This window comes from Pieris napi, chromosome 5 (assembly GCF_905475465.1).
Source record: "Pieris napi chromosome 5, ilPieNapi1.2, whole genome shotgun sequence".
Lineage (NCBI taxonomy): Eukaryota > Metazoa > Arthropoda > Insecta > Lepidoptera > Pieridae > Pieris > Pieris napi.
Genome location: NC_062238.1, coordinates 3,305,221 through 3,325,486, shown reverse-complemented (window position 1 = coordinate 3,325,486; position 20,266 = coordinate 3,305,221). Strand labels below are relative to the sequence as shown.

The 20,266-nt window shown below is 31.0% G+C and overlaps 1 protein-coding gene across 1 annotated transcript; it reads right to left on the bottom strand.

The window, feature by feature from the left end:
- Nucleotides 1–576: 576 nt before the first annotated feature.
- Nucleotides 577–19,757, bottom strand: LOC125049850. Its single transcript, XM_047649321.1, has 4 exons — nt 19,530–19,757; nt 18,497–18,670; nt 4,029–4,139; nt 577–856 (listed from the first exon to the last, which is right to left on the bottom strand). Exons 1-4 carry the CDS (start codon nt 19,582–19,584, stop codon nt 627–629), a joined length of 570 nt encoding a protein of 189 aa, XP_047505277.1. The 5' UTR covers nt 19,585–19,757; the 3' UTR covers nt 577–626.
- Nucleotides 19,758–20,266: the final 509 nt, after the last annotated feature.

Here is a 20,266-nt window from a genome sequence, read left to right as displayed (position 1 = left end):
CATGTTAGCGAAGAAGTGAGTGAGTGAGTGAGTGTACGTGAATTGTACGAAAACTTAATAGTATTATTTCGGAACTTAATATTGAATTTCTTCTTAGATGAATAAGTGTAATAAAACTTATTCGACCTTATCAACGTGGACTAAATTACCGTATTTTTATTATGGTTACGATGTTGTTTCTTTACAAAATGAATGGTAAGAAAGCCATACTAACTTTAATGCTTCTTTTATAATAAGGACGATTTACTTTAAGGGATTTGTTTAGTATCGTTCCCAGCCTAAAGGCCTCAGGAGTTTGAATTTAAAGAGGGAACGTTCGAATGTGATTGGCCAACAGTATTTTTAGTCCGAAACGCGACATATTATGTTATTTTATTTCATCCATTTGGCAAATCATAGACGAACGCAACGATGCTACCGGTTTATATTCTTACATTTCAGAGCTATTCAGGTACCAGAGAGCGTTTTTATTAGGTTTTTCTTATACAAATACATGCAAGAATTGTACCACCACAACGCAAAATTCTAATATCGAGCTCAGCATCGTAAAGGTAATTTTTCAAATAAAACACCAGATTAATTAGTATCTATTCAATTTGTTTCAACTAAATGAACTATGACTAGACTTATAAAAATATTTCGTCAATAAGCTTCTTGTCGATCACTCTGTGCGGTTTAGGTTTTCTTTGCTTTTTCCTGCGTCTGTAGAGTCGGGCATTGAGAGGGTACAGGGCTGGAGAGAGGGCACATCTCACGTTGAACCACCAATCACAAGATGCGACACCTTGTGAAAACACCGTCCCGTTGGGACAGAGGAAGGATGCCTGCCGCCCATCTATATCGCAATAGTGCCACGCTGTGAATATAAATTATACATTTTAAATATTTAAAAAATTACACTTAAAACAACGGAAAATCAACTCTGAATATTTTATAGAAAACCAAGGGTCATCTTTCAAATTTATTTGTAAGAAAAATGCAGGCCTGTCGAGTTCCTAAAAATAAAATCTTTGCAATGTTAGTCGATTTTATCCGCATGATTTAAAGGTCCAAATTACTACATAACAAGATCCTATTTATCTCGCTTAGTAAAAATCCTACCAAGAACGAATAGAGTTGTATAGATAAACTGGATGCTAAAATATACAGGTGTCCCATTAATAAAGATGAAGCCGAAATCGGGTGATAGGGTGTTACCCCGGAAAATTGTTTTTCAAAATATTGTTAGAACTTATAGCCTGAATTGACGTTATTAGAACACCTAGAAAATAACAGACGTAAATTTTTCGGCGTTAAATGAAATTAATCATTAATTTGCAAATTAAATAGTTTAATTAATAGTGAACGGGTTAACAGTAAGTACATGTAAATATATAAATATAAGAATAAACTAAAAATAAAATAGTGTCATGAAAAATAATCAATATAAATACAGACTATGCCGTCAATGCCACATCTAGTAAAAAATCAAATTCGAACATCTGTGTTTTGCTTGGTTGACTGATCAAGTTTATTATGTCTACCCACATTTTTGTTGCTGTTTTGTTTTGTTATTTTATATATGTACCTACATCTGTGCGCTCTAATTTCTAATTTTTAATCTTAGTTTTAAATATTGTTTCTCAGTAAGTGAATTATGTATGCAATTCTTATGAGAAATAAATATATTCTTAAACCTACAAATATCAGTAATTACTAACGATTTCTTATAAAACAATTTTTTCAAACGCATCAGAGTCAATTTTATATTAACATCGAATATTCAATATGAAGGTTAAAGATGTTAATAATCTAAATGTTGTAATAACCTTGAGCAATTATCATGGTAAATTTCACGAATATCAAAAATCCAATCGACATCTCAAACAGGAAGTCTAATTAACTAAATCGCCTATAACGCTATAAAAGATAAAATATAATTGATTATTTGCCATATAATATACACATAAGTGTTCTCATTTAACTAGATCTATTGCTAAATAGAAAAATGTTTGTAAAAAATAATATTACATGGTTTTATGGAATTTAACCTACATTAAAATTGTTACTAATTAATGTGGTAAATACTCCATGAGATTTAGTAACTCTGTCTTAGATCTTTAAAGTATTAGAACATTTTGTTGAGTTCGTTGATATTTCTTCTCTTACATTTGATCAGTATTTTATAACCATTTTTAAGCCTAGTGGAAAATGTATGTTCAGGGAGCAGCAACAGATCTTTTTATATGCCCAAATAACACAAGCTAGTACGGTGTTAGCTAGAGCAGTGTTGACTTAGTGGTTTCAGAGTGTGACTCACATCCCTGAGTCGTAGGTTCAATCCCTGGCTAGGTGCGCATTTAACGTTCGCTCGAACGGTGAAGGAAAACGTCGTAAAGAAACCGGCTTGCCCAAAACCATACGAGACCCAAAAAGTCAACGGCGTGTGTCAGAAACAGGAGGCTCATCACCTTCTTGCCCATTAGATTCATAAATGATCATGAAACAGATAAAAAAATCAGAGGCCCAGACCTAAAAAGGTTGTAGCACCACCGATTTTTTTTTTATTTAGTACGGTAAACAACTTCGTAAGGACACCGGAAAACCTTAGACCCAAATTTTACAACTTGTGTAATTTAGCAACCTTCTATTTAGGTCTGGACCTCAGATGCATCTGTTTCGTGATAATTTATTGTTCTTAATAGGCAAGAAGACGATCATCCTTTGAAGAAAAAATATCAATATAGGACAATTATTAAGTATTTAGACGAAGATTATCAATTTTAATTTTATATAATATGCAGACAAGCTTTAATATAAAAAATCGATTAATGGCTTTTTATAAAGTTTGAAAATTATGACAACCAGGATATCACGACATGCAACTATTGTTAATTTTTTGTTAAATATAATTAGATGATCTTAAAGCATCCTATTATGAGTACGAACGAGGTCAAAATTAAAATCAATATTGTCAGAATTGTATTTTAGTGAGATTTCCCGACCTGTTTAACAATATTTGTTGTCAATTTATATAAAACCATAATAAATATACCTAAACCTTAAATAATCTCTTTTCTGAAAACAGTATAAAATCCGTATCGATTCATACAGGTGACCGGGGCCCTTCTATAATATAGTATATTAACCCATTTGTTTTACAAAAATATATTGATCCGTAAATAATGATTGCATTTATTTACGAATTAAGATCAACTCTCGTTTCTGGGTCATTTTGGTTAAAATAGTTCATAATGTACATGATTATTCGTTAAAAAACTAAGAATAAATAAAAGCTAGCTAGCTAAAGAACACTTTTCTCGTACATTCATCAAGTTTACTAACTAAATAATCAATTACAATAAGATATTAAATTTTTTAATATCTTTTGACGATCGCATTTTAAAAATCGTTGCTCACTCATACTTATTAAAAACTGTAAATAGCTCCAATAAAGTCCACTCAAATATTTTTTATTGATAATTTCCTTTCACGTCATATTTTTGCTACTACGAGGCCATATACAAAATCCCATTAGCAATTACTAAAAACGTAATTAATCATGTTACGTATAGGCGTTACCGTTTTGATTCGGTTCTGAACGTAATCTAACTTAACCATTAAGAAATGTCAAGGTCACACTGAAAATTATTCTCACAGTGTTTCGTTACGTATTGTATAGAGTATAAGTTGTATGGAAGTTATTTTTATTACTTAAAATATAATATCATTATTTCGAACTTCAAAATCATGAAGTCATAACACTGTTTGAATTTTTATAAGTTCACATTGGACCTTATTTTAAACATGTATAATTTCGTGGAAAAAATGGTAACCATGGTTACAAACACGGTACTAACTCTAGTCCACGTTGTACGATAAAAGCTTATGGAGGTCTAGTATTGGATTAATTGTTTCACGATACGTAGAACTCATCGCTCACTAAGGAATGAATCTACTACATGCCTCATAGAAACAACTAATATACATAAGATTTCATGTATAATTAAGAAGTTGATATACCGATAAAACCTTTTGATTGTACCCACCTTGGCACCGTGTATCCATATCAGCAAAGAATCCGGGGTATGCTTGTTCATCACAATAGAAGTTTGTATACGGCACTGCGCCTAGCAACGGATAATCAATTCCCGGTTTTCCTGAAACATATGACCAATTTCTTAAAGATCTCGCACATTATTATTAGCTGGAACGTAGGACTTGAGGCAGAGACAGATAATTTGTATTTGCTTTTGCTGTGCTATAAGTGAAGAACTTCAAATTAAAAAAAATACCAATACCTTAAAGATATATCTCAACCCACTGTAGTCTGTAGCAATAACATAAACAAAGAAAAAAAAGTATTATATTTATATATGTATTTACATTTTTGAGGTCATGAAGTACAAGTATACGTAGACAAATGGAATTCGTGCATTATATGTTCCTATACTTTAAATATTTCTTAATTATATACCTATATATATATATTATATATATATATATATATATATATTAGTCTTCATATATTCAATTATACAAGAAAAAGGCATATTTTATCCTTCATTGCATATAACTATGCATTATCAAATTCTCCAATACTCAACTGTATTCAATCGTAGACCTATAGCGCGTTGATGTCTTTAGTATGAGTCACTTGTAGTTTCACCATAAATCATTATCTTTTTGTTTATCGTGTTTAATTTTCAAATTAAATTTCTGGTTAAATAGGTAGGTACATGCATAGGTACGCAAATTATTTATTAAATCCTCTAATTTCATCTTGTTATTGTAAAAATACTTCCGTTTTTAATAAGAAAAATATGTAGCTTCTATGGATACTACCGGAAAATATTTGAGAATACATTATTTAAAAAAAATAGGTCGTTTTATTTACTATTTATTTCATAATTGTACGTGCTCAATTTATTTGGGTTTATTAAATGTATTATAAGCACTAATAATAATATTTTGACTATACAAATAACTACGTTATCTTAAAGTTTACTTGTAATTCTAAGGCTCTGCGATGATATGGAAAGTTCATTCAGAGCTACTTTCACTTGACTGACCGCTTAAATGTTAGATATAAGCTGCACCCGTACCACAGCGATTCAAACAAAAGGAATTACAACATCGGCTGTAAGAAGTAGTTATAAATGACAAAAAGTCTACAGTATGATTAAACAAACACGATTTATTGATTTTGACTACATGTGAATCTAAATGTTGAGAATCAAACGACACTGGTACAAAATTCGAAAGATATATAATAATAATAATCTTTATTTTCTTCTCTCACATATACATACAAGGTTTTTATGATTAAACTAAGATTATAACATTAGGAAGTGTATGTGAGAGACTGGTCTCTGTAACAGGAGACCTGAGTGACAGATAACCAGCCTCTCCACCACCGAACCGGAACACGTACAATCATGTCATTGTCATAAGATACAATAGAAGAAAATAAGTATTAAGTGCTAAAAGAAAACATTGCAAACGGAGTCTTAAAAATAAATTTGGTGTGTGTGTGTGTGTTTGTGTGTGTGTGTATGTGTGTTTAAATTATTTGAATAAAGTTAAATAGGAACTGTTTCAAAATTTACAAAGCGTTTAATAGTCAATACGCAGAGGAATCAGTCACCCACGTAGTCCTGGAGTAGCTGTGGCTTCTCAACGAGAAGAACTACTTGGAGCAGTGAGATGAGAGCGGAAGCTTCTGGAAGGAGCTAGGCTAGCTCAATTAGCCAGAACGGAATTAAGTGCGGACACTGAGTCCACCCTACTACTACTAGTCTCCAATAACTTTTGTCTTTATGGTCTAACATTTTCTAAACGTATCAGTATAGTATAGTTACAGTACTAAAATAGTTAATATGCAAGACATTTATAATACAAAACCCATAGTAATGCATAGTTATTTTCTAGTATACATACTAGAAAATTATTATCATAGTAGGAAATTTGTATACGATATGTACAACATTATGTTAGTGAAATTTTGCTTGCAGTGAATTGAAGAAAGTTCACGTAACCTTTGACCTACGGGCGGAAATGACCTACCTAAATGGACAGCATTACACAAGCAATATTAGCCATTATTTGTATTTTAACTAATATAATGCTTTTCTTTCGCAAATGTTTTTCTTATTTAAAAATGACCTTGCTAAAATAAATATAACAGAAAATTGGTCATGGCCTTTAATCGTACAAGACTTTGACTAAATCAAAAAATATAACGCTTTTATTGTACAGTGTAAACTCTTTATAACGTCATTCGTTATAACCAAAAACTCTCTATAGCGTTAAAAAGGAGGTAAATTTATTTGGTTTAACCCAATAGCCACACCGTAATTCATTCCCTATAATGATAACCCTCTATAACGAATAAAATGCTCCCTTGAAATTCGTTATAAAGAGTTAACACTGTATTTATTCAATTATTTTTATTAGCTCGTACTATATGTATCATGATGCAAATACGAAATCGTCTTGTGGCAAAATAATTTTCGTAACGTTGCTATTGCTGGTATCCTCTCCGTTCTATTGATATACAATCAATAAAATATAAATGTCGCAACGTACAATATTGTGTAAAATAATTGGCGATTTTAATTAAATGTTTTGCAACAATGCTGTTATATTTACTTAATTTACTTGAAGGATGTAAGTGTCTATTGTTTGGTATATGAAGATACTGAATAATAATTGTGATATAAATAGTTTTTTGAACATTAGAGGGATTTCAATATGTAAAGACGTCTAACACATTTGATTTTCGAATTTATTCTAATCTCGAAGTGTATATATTGAAGATTTTGGTTTAAAAGCCGACCCCTTATTCATAAAAATTATAAATAACTCAACTTATTATTATGACATTATGTTAATTTTCTTATTATATGACATTATGAAAATTAATATGACATTTGCATGCGGATTTTTATAATTAATCGATTTAAATGTACCACTTTTTTGCAAATAATTATTGATTATTATTCGTACCCTTTCGTCTCTTTTTTATTGAGAAAAAGCTTGCCAACGCTTGGCACACTGAGACATTGGTAAAAACAAACACAAAATACAATTTTTAATGTGACAAGCACTTATAGGCAAACATGACATACATATACGGCCAAAATTAATAATGTATCCTCAATCTATGATTATAACCAATCTTGGACTGATTCATATCTAAAGACCGATCTCCAATCTGCATGCCAATAAACATTTCTGCTATCCGATTGTTTATTTGACAAAAGATTGACAGCAATCTTTTGCGTGATCCTTGCCTCTCGACCGCGTTTCGTTCAATGCAATATGTTGTGTTCAAGCATACCAAAAGTTTGCTGTTTTTGGAACGAAATAAAATAAGTAAGACTTAGGGTCTGTTTCACAATGTATGGATAAAGTAGCAAATAGCTATGCAACGTTTTGTTTGTTTTTTTGTTACGAACAAATAAAGTTACAAAATTCTATAGAAAAACATAGAACCTTAACCTTTTTGTTGGTCATTTAATATTACTTGTAACGAAACGGGCTGTCATTTTCATATGGTATTTTTGTTTGTTATTGAGTATTTTAGTACATATTATTACAAATATAAATTTTCTCTGAGTAGTTTGTGTATGTTGTTTTTGTGATTCGAGGTTGGTTCTTTAACTAAAAAAAATGTTTACGCAAAAACGTGAAAGAAGCGTCAATTTCAGCCGGGAAGAAGTTGACCTTCTAACTTCGCTTGTTGCTGACCATAAAAATATATTAGAAAATAAAAAGAGTGACTCAGTCACCTGGCAGGAGAAAGAGCAGTGCTGGAAGACGCTGGAGGCGCTGTTTAATAGCACAAGTAGGGTAAACTTTCGCAGTGCTAAAGCTTAAAGAGGGCTACAAGAAAAAAGTCTGCCTTGATACATGCTGAAACATATCGTACAGGAGGTGGCCCTAGTGCTGCTACTCGTCTTACGAGGAAAAAGTCAAAGACATGATATTGTTGTCTGTCGAAGGAAATGAAAGTCAATTGAAAGGAAGAGCATCTAAATAAGAGAAAGCAATGGGCATTTGAAGAGGAAGAAAGAGAGCATAAAAGAGAAATATGGGCCATAGAAAAAAATATATTGTTAAATAAATTAGAAAAATAATAGATTTTGTGCCTGGAGCGAGGATGTATTGTATTAAAAATTTGTATTTTTATTTAAATAAAAGCATTGTAAAAGCTTATTAAAAGCAATTTATCTCAAAAATGTTGTAATTTATAAAATATTATAGTAATAAAGCAAAATAATCACTTATAAGATTACTTCGCACACTTGCATTTCCCACGTTGTCAATTGCGCTTTGATCAATATCATCAGCTGGTTCATCTACTTGTTGCAGTAATTCAAAATGTTCATCTCGCATATCAATAGCAATATTGTGCAACACTGCACATGCCACTATCACGGCTTGTACACGAGATACTTGAAGCAAAACCTTTTTTGACAAACCGATTTTGGGGAACCGATTTTATCCAAACACCATATTATGTCCTTTCCACCACATTTCTGCTTCGTATTCTTATTCGTTATAAAGATGTTCTGCTGGTCTTGAGGTTTTGAAGTGGAGTTAGTAGGTAGTATCTATAGTAACAAATATTTTTGGTTGTAGCTAATATTTAAAAAAAAAATACAAAAGTTGATGAAAAGATGAAACCTGCAAGAAGTCATATATGATAGACATCACTTTGTGTAAAAGTGTCTCCAAAGCTTCTTTTGTTAACCTAAATCTAAATGTGAATTCGGCGTCATTCAGGCTCTGGATATAATAAATTCTTGTCTTCTTATGTCTTCGCACAGAAGTACGTTGTCTTCTTCCAGCTTCAGAATTACTATTTCAATCAGGCATTTAAACTTCCAAATCACTATCACTAGAACTGGAAGATGACGAAGATGAATAAATTTTCCCAATGAATATTAAGTTAGGTCGCAATCCCAAACCCAAATCATACGAGTTTCACCGATAGCAATCCGAGATTGATTTGGCCAATCGAAGCACTGTCAAAATGGACAGATAGGTTGTTGGCATGAGTAAACATTCATTTTCATACAGAGGGCAATCTTCAATCTCTTATCCGCCCTCTGAACGATTGGTTGAATAATTAGATTGGTATCTCAGTCCATGTATTGAATATTGGCATACTTTTCTTTAGATATGGATTGAATTGTCAGTCTATGACAGCTAAAATTGGATTAAGATTGCGTATTGGTTTTGGCCGATAGAGATCATATAGATATTATTAAACAAAACAAACATTACAAAACAAAAAAAAAACAAAACAATTACTTATCAAAGAAAAAATTCTAATTACAAAAAACTAAACAAAATTAAATAAATATTTCTGTCAGATTCTCTTTACGCTGCGATAAAAAGAGTCGGCTGAGTTCTGTAGCTTAAACGGTGCAATTGGACTGATTTAGATTTCTATGAATAGTATAATATTTTATTCTAACCAGTTCTAATATTTTAAATAACAAATCATTAACATCTACCATATAATTTCGTGAGAATAATATACCTTCTATAATAATAGATTGTCAAAAGTATAATAAAAATGATCCAACAATACAAACGCTAAGGTTAGCAAACAAGGTCATCACCGACACGTTTATGTAATAATTTGAGATGGCATCGTAATTCATACTAAATTGTTCACATTGACAATGAAATAGACTAATTTGTTGCACGAATTTAAAAATCGAAGGTTTTTATTTTTAATCAATAAAAAGCCGAAGGAGGTTTTAAGTCGACAGTATTTTATAAACGATGACCATTTGAGCCGTTTTATACACATGCTGATTATTGGTACAAACAAAAAATTTGGTTTATAGAACAGTACTTTATACAAAAGTAAACAATTTGTACTATATACTCTTATTTGACGCGCATTTTCGAGTTTTTTAAGAAGGAACAGAAAAAACATAAACCTGCATTTTACATCACGTCAATAACCTTGTCATGTCCATGTTTAACCATTGCATAATCTCTCACTTGCTGCGCGAGCTATGCATTACGAAATTCTTTAATAAACACTGTTTTTCGAGAATGCCAGTTAACATGATTATAAGGAAAGGTAAATTCTAGTTGTGATAATATACATCATATATTTTTAGTCATTGTATACTTTTGTTTAACATATAAATTTTGATGTTTAAATTTTCCGCACTTTTTGCACATTCTTACCATTGTTTTCTTTTGTATTTTTATTCTAAATGGTTTCTGCTCTTTTGTTATTTTATGAATTATTTTTGTGCAATAAATTTAACAAATAAAACAAATGTTTTATTGCTTGACAGGGGTTTTAACGAAGACACAAGGGCATCGAAGAACCGGCTTCTGAATGATCGCAACACTTTTAGCGGAAAATGTAATTTCAACTTTTTAGTATTGATAATAATTTAGATGAAAGCATCTATGTATGTACATTAAACTTATAAATTATTAACGTGGCATAGATGGCTGATCTCATCTCAAAAGTTAATGGAACAGAAACAGAAATATGTCCGTCACACAATAGATTGTTTTACAACATAAATATCTATAATATATTAGAATATTACTTAAAACGCAACATCCGAATATATCCTTCCCAACCCAACCTTACTTAGTTGTATCAAGTATTTAAAGATTATTGCAGAAACGTGTTTTCAAAACAATAACAGGTACGGCCATCTTCAACCAGCTAGACCGGATTATACAGAAAACATTTTTAAAATTTAAATTTTATTTAATCAGTATAGAATAATTAAGTACACGGCAATTTCTACTATATATCAATAGGATCTTGATTGTGTTCGATTCAAGAGGTTCACATGCATCTTACGGAAGATGAACGGGTGATGTCATAAAACATAGCTTTGAGCTTATATTGAAAACGATGGCTACGACATAGATACTAATCATCTGCGTATTGGAGGTTGCTAATTTTGTTTCCTCCAATAGAAATATCTCCGTCCCTATCTTCCAGCGCCACCCTCATAATATATTTACCACAAATATTGAACAGAAGGGGAGACAGGATGCAACCCTGTCGAACCCCTCTTGGCGGTTTGAAAGACGCAGACTCTACGTCGTTTACCCTGACTATTGACTCTCCTTCTCATTTAGGCTGGAAATCAGTTCAACATCCATCTCTCTAAGGATCTTCCATAAGTTATCCCATCGTAACGTTACGTCAGTAACGTACCACTGTATATGTTAAGAAGATCTATAAAAACTCTCCGATCTTTTTTCTATTTCCCCACCAAGACGTTTCGTATCTTCTAGAAATATTACCAAGAACATAGACAACAGTTTCACAGAGCCATTCAATAATATAATATAGATATTAGTTAAAGTTTCGCAACTACGCACTAGGTATGTAAACTATGATGCAAACAAATGCAAACATGTTCCTTTACAGAATAATAAAATAAAATCAGTATGTTAATTTAATTAAATCTTTATATAATAGACTTTCTTTTATACGTGTTAAGTAGAATTATATAGTCATGCTTTTTAATTAGTTACTTAACGAGTATAGGCCGTTCAAATATAAGAAATCATGTATCACGAATGTTTTTAAGATGAGGCAGAGCTTTTTTGAAGGACAGCTTAAGGATTCATATTAAATTTAAATTTTCATTGCTTTATTCATAATTTACAATCTGTAATTCTTGATGCGTAAGTTTCTCGGTTTCATAGCCTGTTAAGATATTAAATAAATATTCTGTTATTTACAAAATTTATTAAATATGTTACAAGATACTGCATATATGTATTTAAATGTTTATTCTAGAAGTATATTGTAATGTAGTTAGTAAATATTTTATTTCAATCACGAAAAACTCTTCAAAGTCGACTGTTCCATGCTCAAAACGTGTTACCATTGGGATATTTTTCTCGTGGATATTGCAAATATGTGCCTTCTACTCAAGCGAAAAAATAATTGTTTACAGTAAATCTAACCCTCTGTTACGAGTTTATTAGTTAATACTATCATAACGATATTTCCTTATCAGTAATTTAAGTAAAAATAAAAATAGGTAAAAAAACTTTTTAAGTTAAACGGTTTTATGTTAAACATACATTGCAATGTTTAAGATAAATGTACTAAAAACCAAAAAATAATAAAATAGATACAGTCGTGGGAATTATAAACATATGCATAGACTAGACTAAAATAAAACCGTGGGGCACGTCAGTAAGAAAATAGTAAGTAATTTCCTGACCGTCTGCGGGCCAACTGCCTATTTTAACGACGAATTAAACGATTCTTCTATCGCACATTAAATCCATAATTTGTAGACAATTGACGTGCCCTACGGTTTTATTTTAGTCTAGTCTATGCATATGTTTATAATTCCCACGACTGTATCTATTTTATTATTTTTTGGTTTTTAGTACATTTATCTTAAACATTGCAATGTATGTTTAACATAAAACCGTTTAACTTAAAAAGTTTTTTTACCTATTTTTATTTTCTAGTTTTTAGTTTTTGTTTCGCATTCTGTTTAATTCATTTAGTGCTTCGTTATTGCAAGGTTCCTTGCCCGTTAGTTTATATAAATAAATCAATTCTATAATATAAATATAATATATATTTAATTAATAAAATAGATACAGTTTTTAATATAATGTTATATATATATAATATATATTTATATATTATATAATATTTATTTATTTTTATTTTATTTATTTAGTTTATTGTATTGTCACCAAAATCCAAAGTGTATACAAAATTTCAGATTAATCGGTTGACAGGAAGAGGGTGAAATTTGAATTACTAAATTTGACCCAAGAATAAATAAAACAAACGGGGTAAGCTAAATAAAACCGTTTAATAAAACAATACGTCTTACATATGTAGCTGTTAGATCACATTGTCATCATACAAAAACACGATACGAGTAATCTTAGGTAATACTTGATTACGAAAGAATCAATTCACGTATTCGATAGACATTTTTAATCTATTATTTCCGGGATTTAGAAGAGAATTGATAAAATTCGATGCAATGGTTGAATCGGTACTAGATCCGTTCTTATATCACAGATTAAAATCTAGTGTGTATGTTTAAACATATGGGCAGTGCCCGTGCTTTTAATACTGTGTTCTAAATTAAATCTTTTCCAAGCAAACAATGTATTATTACATAAGGCAGAAGAATAACACACATAAATATGTCTATACTTCAGGAATGGTTTTGAGTCACTTTGTTTCCGGCAAATTATATAGGAAATAGTTAGGATAGGCGCGCTAAATAGTTACAAGGTTAGTGACCTTGTTAATAGAAATAAAAAACAAAGAAAAATCGCAATGCGTATTCCGTAAGGATAGCGAGTTCGAGCGGTAAATGTGTGAACTTCGCGCTAGTAGTTTAAGAATTTAATATAATTATTGTTTGTTCAGTAAGATTAATTACAGAGTACACTTGTGTGTAATAATCCTGCGTTATCGCTCTGGAGGACATCATTGTTACTCTGGATTAAATGTGATTAAAGATAAAAGCGTTAATAATTTACGTACTATGCGTTGAAAATTAAACCTTGAACTGAGCTTGTCCTATGGTACGTATACATACAAACATTTACTTGTTGTATGAGTCAACTGTTTTTAAAACAAATTATTTTTACAATATTTATGAAACCTAAACTCATTCCGAATTAAAAATTAGAATATTTTACTCACTTTAATATAAATATTCTTTAATAATATAAATTAATATATTGAATGTATGAGTCACTTGCAGATACCGATAATGAAATATCATCTTCTCACGCCTACGGAACTTGGAAAAATCATTTAATAATGTATTTTATAGACTTGACACCTACGTTGTTATCTATTATAAAAAGTGAGAATTTTGTTAGTACAACCATACGAATAGCTCTTCTAGAATAATGAATAAGAATCATTATCGTAAATAATGCCCAACAAAAAATACTACCTCAAATTTAAAAATCGAATATCAACAAATAAATGGGGTGTTATTTATTCAACCCATTAAAGAGTATGTCGTACCGCGTGTAAGTTCGGCAACGTCGCATTATTAAATATCTAACGCTTCATGCTAATAGCAAATGTTTGAAATATACATAAAAATTGATTTTAGGACCTTTTAACAATACTTATTACTAGCAACGAGAAGTATGGTAATTATCCATACTTTATATGTTATAACCATACATTAAATATTTACAAACGATGGTTCTATGAACAGTTTTTAACTTTTATTTCTTACATTTGCAGCAGGCAGCTTAGTGGTTATTGTGAAGTCTTATTCCCAAAAATCTATAATGTGAAGTTAAAGGATTAAAGCGACTGCATGTACCTATTTAAGTATTCCAAATTCAAATGACGAACTTATGTTTATAAGCTGATATTACGAGTCTTCGAACAGAGCAGCGAATTATTTTTGTACCTACCTGTTATTTTTGTTATTTCATCTAGACTTAAATAAATCTTTACTCATCGATAACATACGATGACTAATTAGTCATTCGCTTCGTCATTTTGACCCCGAGTGCAGTCAGAATGTCACGGCAGTTTACTTAAGACTAACATAATTTAAATTATATAAATAAAAATGCACAAAATGGACTAATAAAATATCGATTTATTTTCGTAAAAATACACTTACGTCGCAATAAATCGACACGGCGTATAATTTATTGATATTACAATAATTGTTAATAGATTATTTGTTAGATAATATTAATTACGTATTACTTAGTTTCGGATGAAAATATTTTATTCTTTAAAAAAAAATGCGTTCCAAATGAAACTACTTTAGGCATCGTTTGAACTCTTACAACGCAAATTCTTTCAGTATCATACACCATTAAGTAAATATTGAAAAAGTTGACCACCAATTCAATCAGAAACGTTCTTATAGCAGTCGATAACTAATATTTTTTGTGAGTTGCACCATTTAGATTATAATTAATTCTGTTTCTTTTACCTATAATTATATATATATATATTATTATCGACGCAGGTTTTAAACAATTAAATAACTGGAAAAATTATTCAACACTTGTCACTGACACACATAGCCATTGATAAACATTTATCTATTACTCGCCAATAATCAGATTTCTTAATTTCAGCACGCATACCGTGTTACTGAACGCAAGATGTGCAATTCTGCAATGAACTTGAAATAGTTTTGCAACAGTACTGGTTAATATTCTTTGAAATATACGCCACAGTAGCGCCCATAACGTGAACTAAATGTTTATTGCCAACGATCACCCTACGCTTATGTATAGTTCTACGTATATTCAAATATTTAGAATTTATTTTTATTTTGATGCGTGGTGGGTTCATAATTATTGTGTAGTACTATCATTGTCTGAGAAGACTAAAAGACGAATGTAAGAAGTTTTAGTTTTTTTAGAAGTAATAAGGTAAAGGTAATATGTTAGTTAGTATATTATATTATAATTAAAGTTATAAAGTAGTTTTCTGAACAAAAACAATTAAAAAAGGTAATATGTCAGTATATATTATAATGAAATGGCTGTAAAGTAGTTTCCTGAACAAAAACAATCAAAACAGAGAGATTTTGTCTATGTAAGGATTTCAACGTTTTGAAACGTATAAAACTTGTTATTCGTGTAAAATTGAATATAAAATATTGAAAAACACGATGTGTTTTGATAACAATATCAAAACGAATCCGGTTTTCTTAATAACGTTGTTTGTGTTGGAAAGACAAAAGCACTTGGAAGTACGACAGCCCGTAGCAATATATATATATTTTTTTTAAGACAATTTACATCAATTGACCTAGTCCCTTGTGTTATGGGTACTAAGCAACGGATATATATACATATTATAGATAGACATATAAATATTTAAACACCCAATACCTAAGCACAACACCAAATGCTCATCACATCGGTGTTCGTCTCAGCCGGGGATCGAACCCGGGACCCATGGATTCGCAGTGAGGGGGATCACTAGTCCAATGAGTCGTCAAATGAGGGCTCAAGTACAAATGATTGCAACATGTGCTTAGTGACACTGACATAGCGTACTATTAAATTACAATGGTTGTAGATCGGGCAAGATTGTAAGCTCAATTAAGCTTCAGCCAAGATACCTAGCTCAAGGCTGCAAATTCGTGGGTGCGGTGGATACAAATAATATATTCTATGTGCAAACAGTGTAAAGGTTATACCGCCTAAGGCACGTAAGGCGATGCAAAGTCAAAGGTTCGCATTGATAAGGTTATAAGTAGGTTAACGGAAGATTAAAAACGTTTTTGCATTATCAATAGATTAATGGTATTTATAAGACTAACATTATTGTATGTTTATTGAAGTTGTACTTCTTTTGGCGCGTTAGGGAAAAATGATGAGAGTAAATTTTTAAGATGCGCGCGCACACCGTTGCAAACCGACGCGACGCCCTGAAGTTAGCTAAAGTCAACATTTAGTATTTTTGAAGTAATACTTCTTTTGTCGCGTTAGGGAAAAATTATAAGAGTAATTTTGTTTCTATTGTTAGTGTCGTTTTTTTCTACAAACGTAGACGTAACGTAGAAGATTTTTATCTTGTTACGCCAAAGCATAAACAATACATAGAATTACATAGTTTACGTAACGAACAGTAACGAAAAGTAGTAAATTATAAAGAAATTAAGTAAGTAAGGAAATATATGTAAACATACATCGTTTGAAGACTTCATGATTACTCTACAAATTGTATGGAAAATACGTTCGTATAGTACACTATAATATTGACTAATGCTCAACGAAATTGTGGTAAGGTTCTTGATGGTATAATTGACTCTAGTAACCAAAAAACTATGAATTTCTTATTTTCTTGTCAAACAACAATTGTCTATGACAAAACCCAGCCGCTCTTAAGCGAAGGTCATATAAATCGAGATGCGCGTTTAACTATGGTAAGGTCGCAATCCTTAAACGTGATTCAGTTATGATGTTAATTATATCACCGCTTAAGATACCACGTATGTGGTAATTTCTTAAAGTAGGCTAATGTATGTGTAGTGGTACATGAGTTTCTTTAACATTTGATTATTTATACTTCGAGCTGTTGTTAGAAATTACTTTTATCCAAGATAAAACGTATGAAATAATGCACGTTCCTTGTAAATATAATCAATACTTCAATTGTTTTATTCGCCATTAAGCTGATAAGTATGCAATCTGTACTAATTATTATCTAATTTTAATGCGGAAAATGCGCAGAGAACTTGTTATAATGTTATTCCTACCTACTAAACCCCTAAACTCTGAATTACAAATGGTCGAGTAAACATTATGCTAAGAACCTCCAAGAGTAATGGCTACAGCAATCCTCGGTTATTAACCTCTGGATTCAGTGGGGTATTTTCTAATATTATACAACCTAAATAAATCATAACAGTTTATTAAGAACGAGATATTATCAGGAACTAATTTGGATTGAAAAATTTTAAAAATAAATTTAATGAAAATGAATTTAATAAATAAAGGTCACACGATCACGTCACGACCGAACTACTGCGGATGAGGCACAAGTAGTATACAATATATTTTTCATACTTAATTTCTATCAATAATAATAATTGTTAAAGTTTATTCTTCTTATCTCCCTAAGGTAATTATGGAATATCTATAGGTGTAGAATTGTAATTAGTACCGATTTTATTTTATTGTAATCATAATTTACTTTTTGTTAAAATACTGCAATTCTTAAAATAAATAAATAGGTACCGAAAATGTACACCTTTCTCACCTAAGGGAGTGTTCAAGTATTATGTAACGAAAATGGGGGGGGGGGGGTTTGGTTCCTCTTGTAAAACGTTACGATGCGAGGCGGAATTACGCGTTCTTGTTAATATTATTTTCGACTTTCCAGTACTTTACACCACATAATGTTAACTTTTAGGTATAAAGAGTCACTGGGTGGTCACAAAACGTTTTACTATTACAGAAAAACATTACGGCGCCGTACATGGGGGAATCTCCAAAAATTGCGTGACTTCATACTTAGCTCCCTAAGCCATATGTACCATTAAAATTATAGTTATGATTATAAATTATAAAATGATTACACAAAATAATCAAATGTATTCAAAATATCCGCCAGTTGCTCTCCTTTTTATTTAATTATGTCAATTGTACTATATTTATGTATATGCAACGAAGTGTTAAAAAATAAATAAATATCTTATGAAGATGTTTTTTCACGCAATCAAGACTTAATAATCATTTCCATATATGCATTCATGAATGTTTATAAATCCTGTATCAATAAATCAGACGAGGTCATCAATTTAATGGAAAATATCAAAATTCTAAATGTTAGACTATCTTAATGTGAACCAGGAAGTAATATAATCTATAAAACTCGTTTATGGTTATAAAATTACCAATTTAGGTGGTTCTTAACATTTTAGGTATCCGGTGTAAACTTGATAAGGGTTATACATGAAAAATAAAAATCTAGACGACCTTAACTCATAGTTGTCGAACAACTTACCAGGTATGGCCATTCCAAGTTCAAGGTACTCTTTAACCGAGGGGCTGAGAAAAGAACTAGGTGCCGATGAGGTTTTGACTTCTGGCTCGGGAGCATCTAAGGCTTGAGCCGGCTCTCTCACGACAGCACTGTCTGCACGCACGCGTTTCCTTCTAGAACCATCTTCAGAACATCCTACAAGAAGGTTTATCTTAACTAGTGGGTATTTTTGTAGATAATAATGCTAGCTTATGCTAAACTAGTTTTTAGACACTAAAACTAAAAATTTGTGTTATTTACTCTAATCAAATATGTATGAAACACGAATGCTGTTTATTGATTGACAAAGTTAAAGTTTCTGTTATTAATGTGTTTTTAAAATTGTTCATATTAATATGGCAAATAGACTTCGACCAACTTTTGTTCGACAACTGATACTGATAGTTTCAGTTTGATGCCACGTTAGGTGATTTAGACGGACCTTATGTGTACATCGTAGTCCTTATATTAAAATTTGTGTTTGAAGGAGAGAAGTTAGAAAGTAGTGATAAAAAGATTTCAACGCATGTTATTTGAAATTGAATTAGAAACTAGAAAAACTCGACAATTCCCATGCACAGTCTTTAGCATAAATCATACAACGAAACATTCAAATTTGCGTAACTTGTGTTTTAGGTATTTCTATTACTCTTATTACATACGACAATTTTTTTTTAAATTTGTTTTGTTAATATATTAACTTTACCGATTTATTTAACCTATGAAGAAAATAAAAAAATACAGACAGAAATCTACTCTGTCGCTAATAAGGGGACTCTCCCAGAGAAAATAGTTTCTTAAAAAAAACAACGTAGCACAGGAATTGTGTAATGTACTAATAGACAATTAATATATAAGTATATTGTCATTGGTTTGCGTACTACATATTTAAATAAAACATTTTTTTAACGGATATCGAGTTGAGTAACATAAATAATGTAGTAAGTGTTAAAAAAATAATAATATAACAAAACCCTGAAATACAATTTTTATTATTATACCAACCAGTACTTACCGGATAGAGAAACAATAGCCGCCAAAAATAAGAAACAAAGTTTTCTGGTGATCATTGTGATGTTAAAGATCAACAGACACTAATACGAAATAAAATAAATAATTTTCTTTGACATTGAGTACTTGATGTTAAAACACTTCGAGTCTTAACCGCGGTTGCAAAGATTTACGTAACTGGCGTGTAGTGTGGAGGACTGACACCCGCGCAATGTCTTGAGTCTTCACTCGACACGCGCTAACCAGATTCAACAACTAAAAGCTCCGCGATATAATTACTGTGGCCTCTAAAGCTTATTAAACACATAATATTAAATTCATGTAGCTATGAAAAATAAGTAGGTACCTAAGTACCTACCTAATTAGGAAGATCTACAAATGCAAATTCAATAAGTATAAACTTAATTTTCAATCTGTTAAATTCTATTTTTAATCTCTGCATCATAAGATTATGGATATCCCAAATGTTCACAGCGCCGTGAAATCTTTTTTATTAATGAACTGAAAAGCCACGAATTCATCGATGACACGCTAACCAAGCCATATTTAGTTATAGCACGCACCATACCAGCCAACTTTGCCAAAACATTCGATTTTATGCTCAATGTGAAAGAAGAAAAATGAATACGAATAATAATACGAAAATTATATTTACCTAATAATAAATTGCGAGTCATTTCCGTGTCCAGAATTCAGCAAATGAAAAAAATGTGTCACAGATTTCTACCCCGTAAGACGATT

What these genes read in the sequence shown, in the direction of transcription:
- LOC125049850 (XM_047649321.1), bottom strand. Translation starts at nt 19,584, where the DNA reads ATGATCACCAGAAAACTTTGTTTCTTATTTTTGGCGGCTATTGTTTCT. An exon ending in ACTTGGAATGGCCATACCTG is followed by an intron (nt 4,140 to 18,496) that starts GTAAGTTGTTCG and finishes CATATGTTTCAG; the next exon opens with GAAAACCGGGAATTGATTAT. An exon ending in TATGGATACACGGTGCCAAG is followed by an intron (nt 857 to 4,028) that starts GTGGGTACAATC and finishes TTATATTCACAG; the next exon opens with CGTGGCACTATTGCGATATA.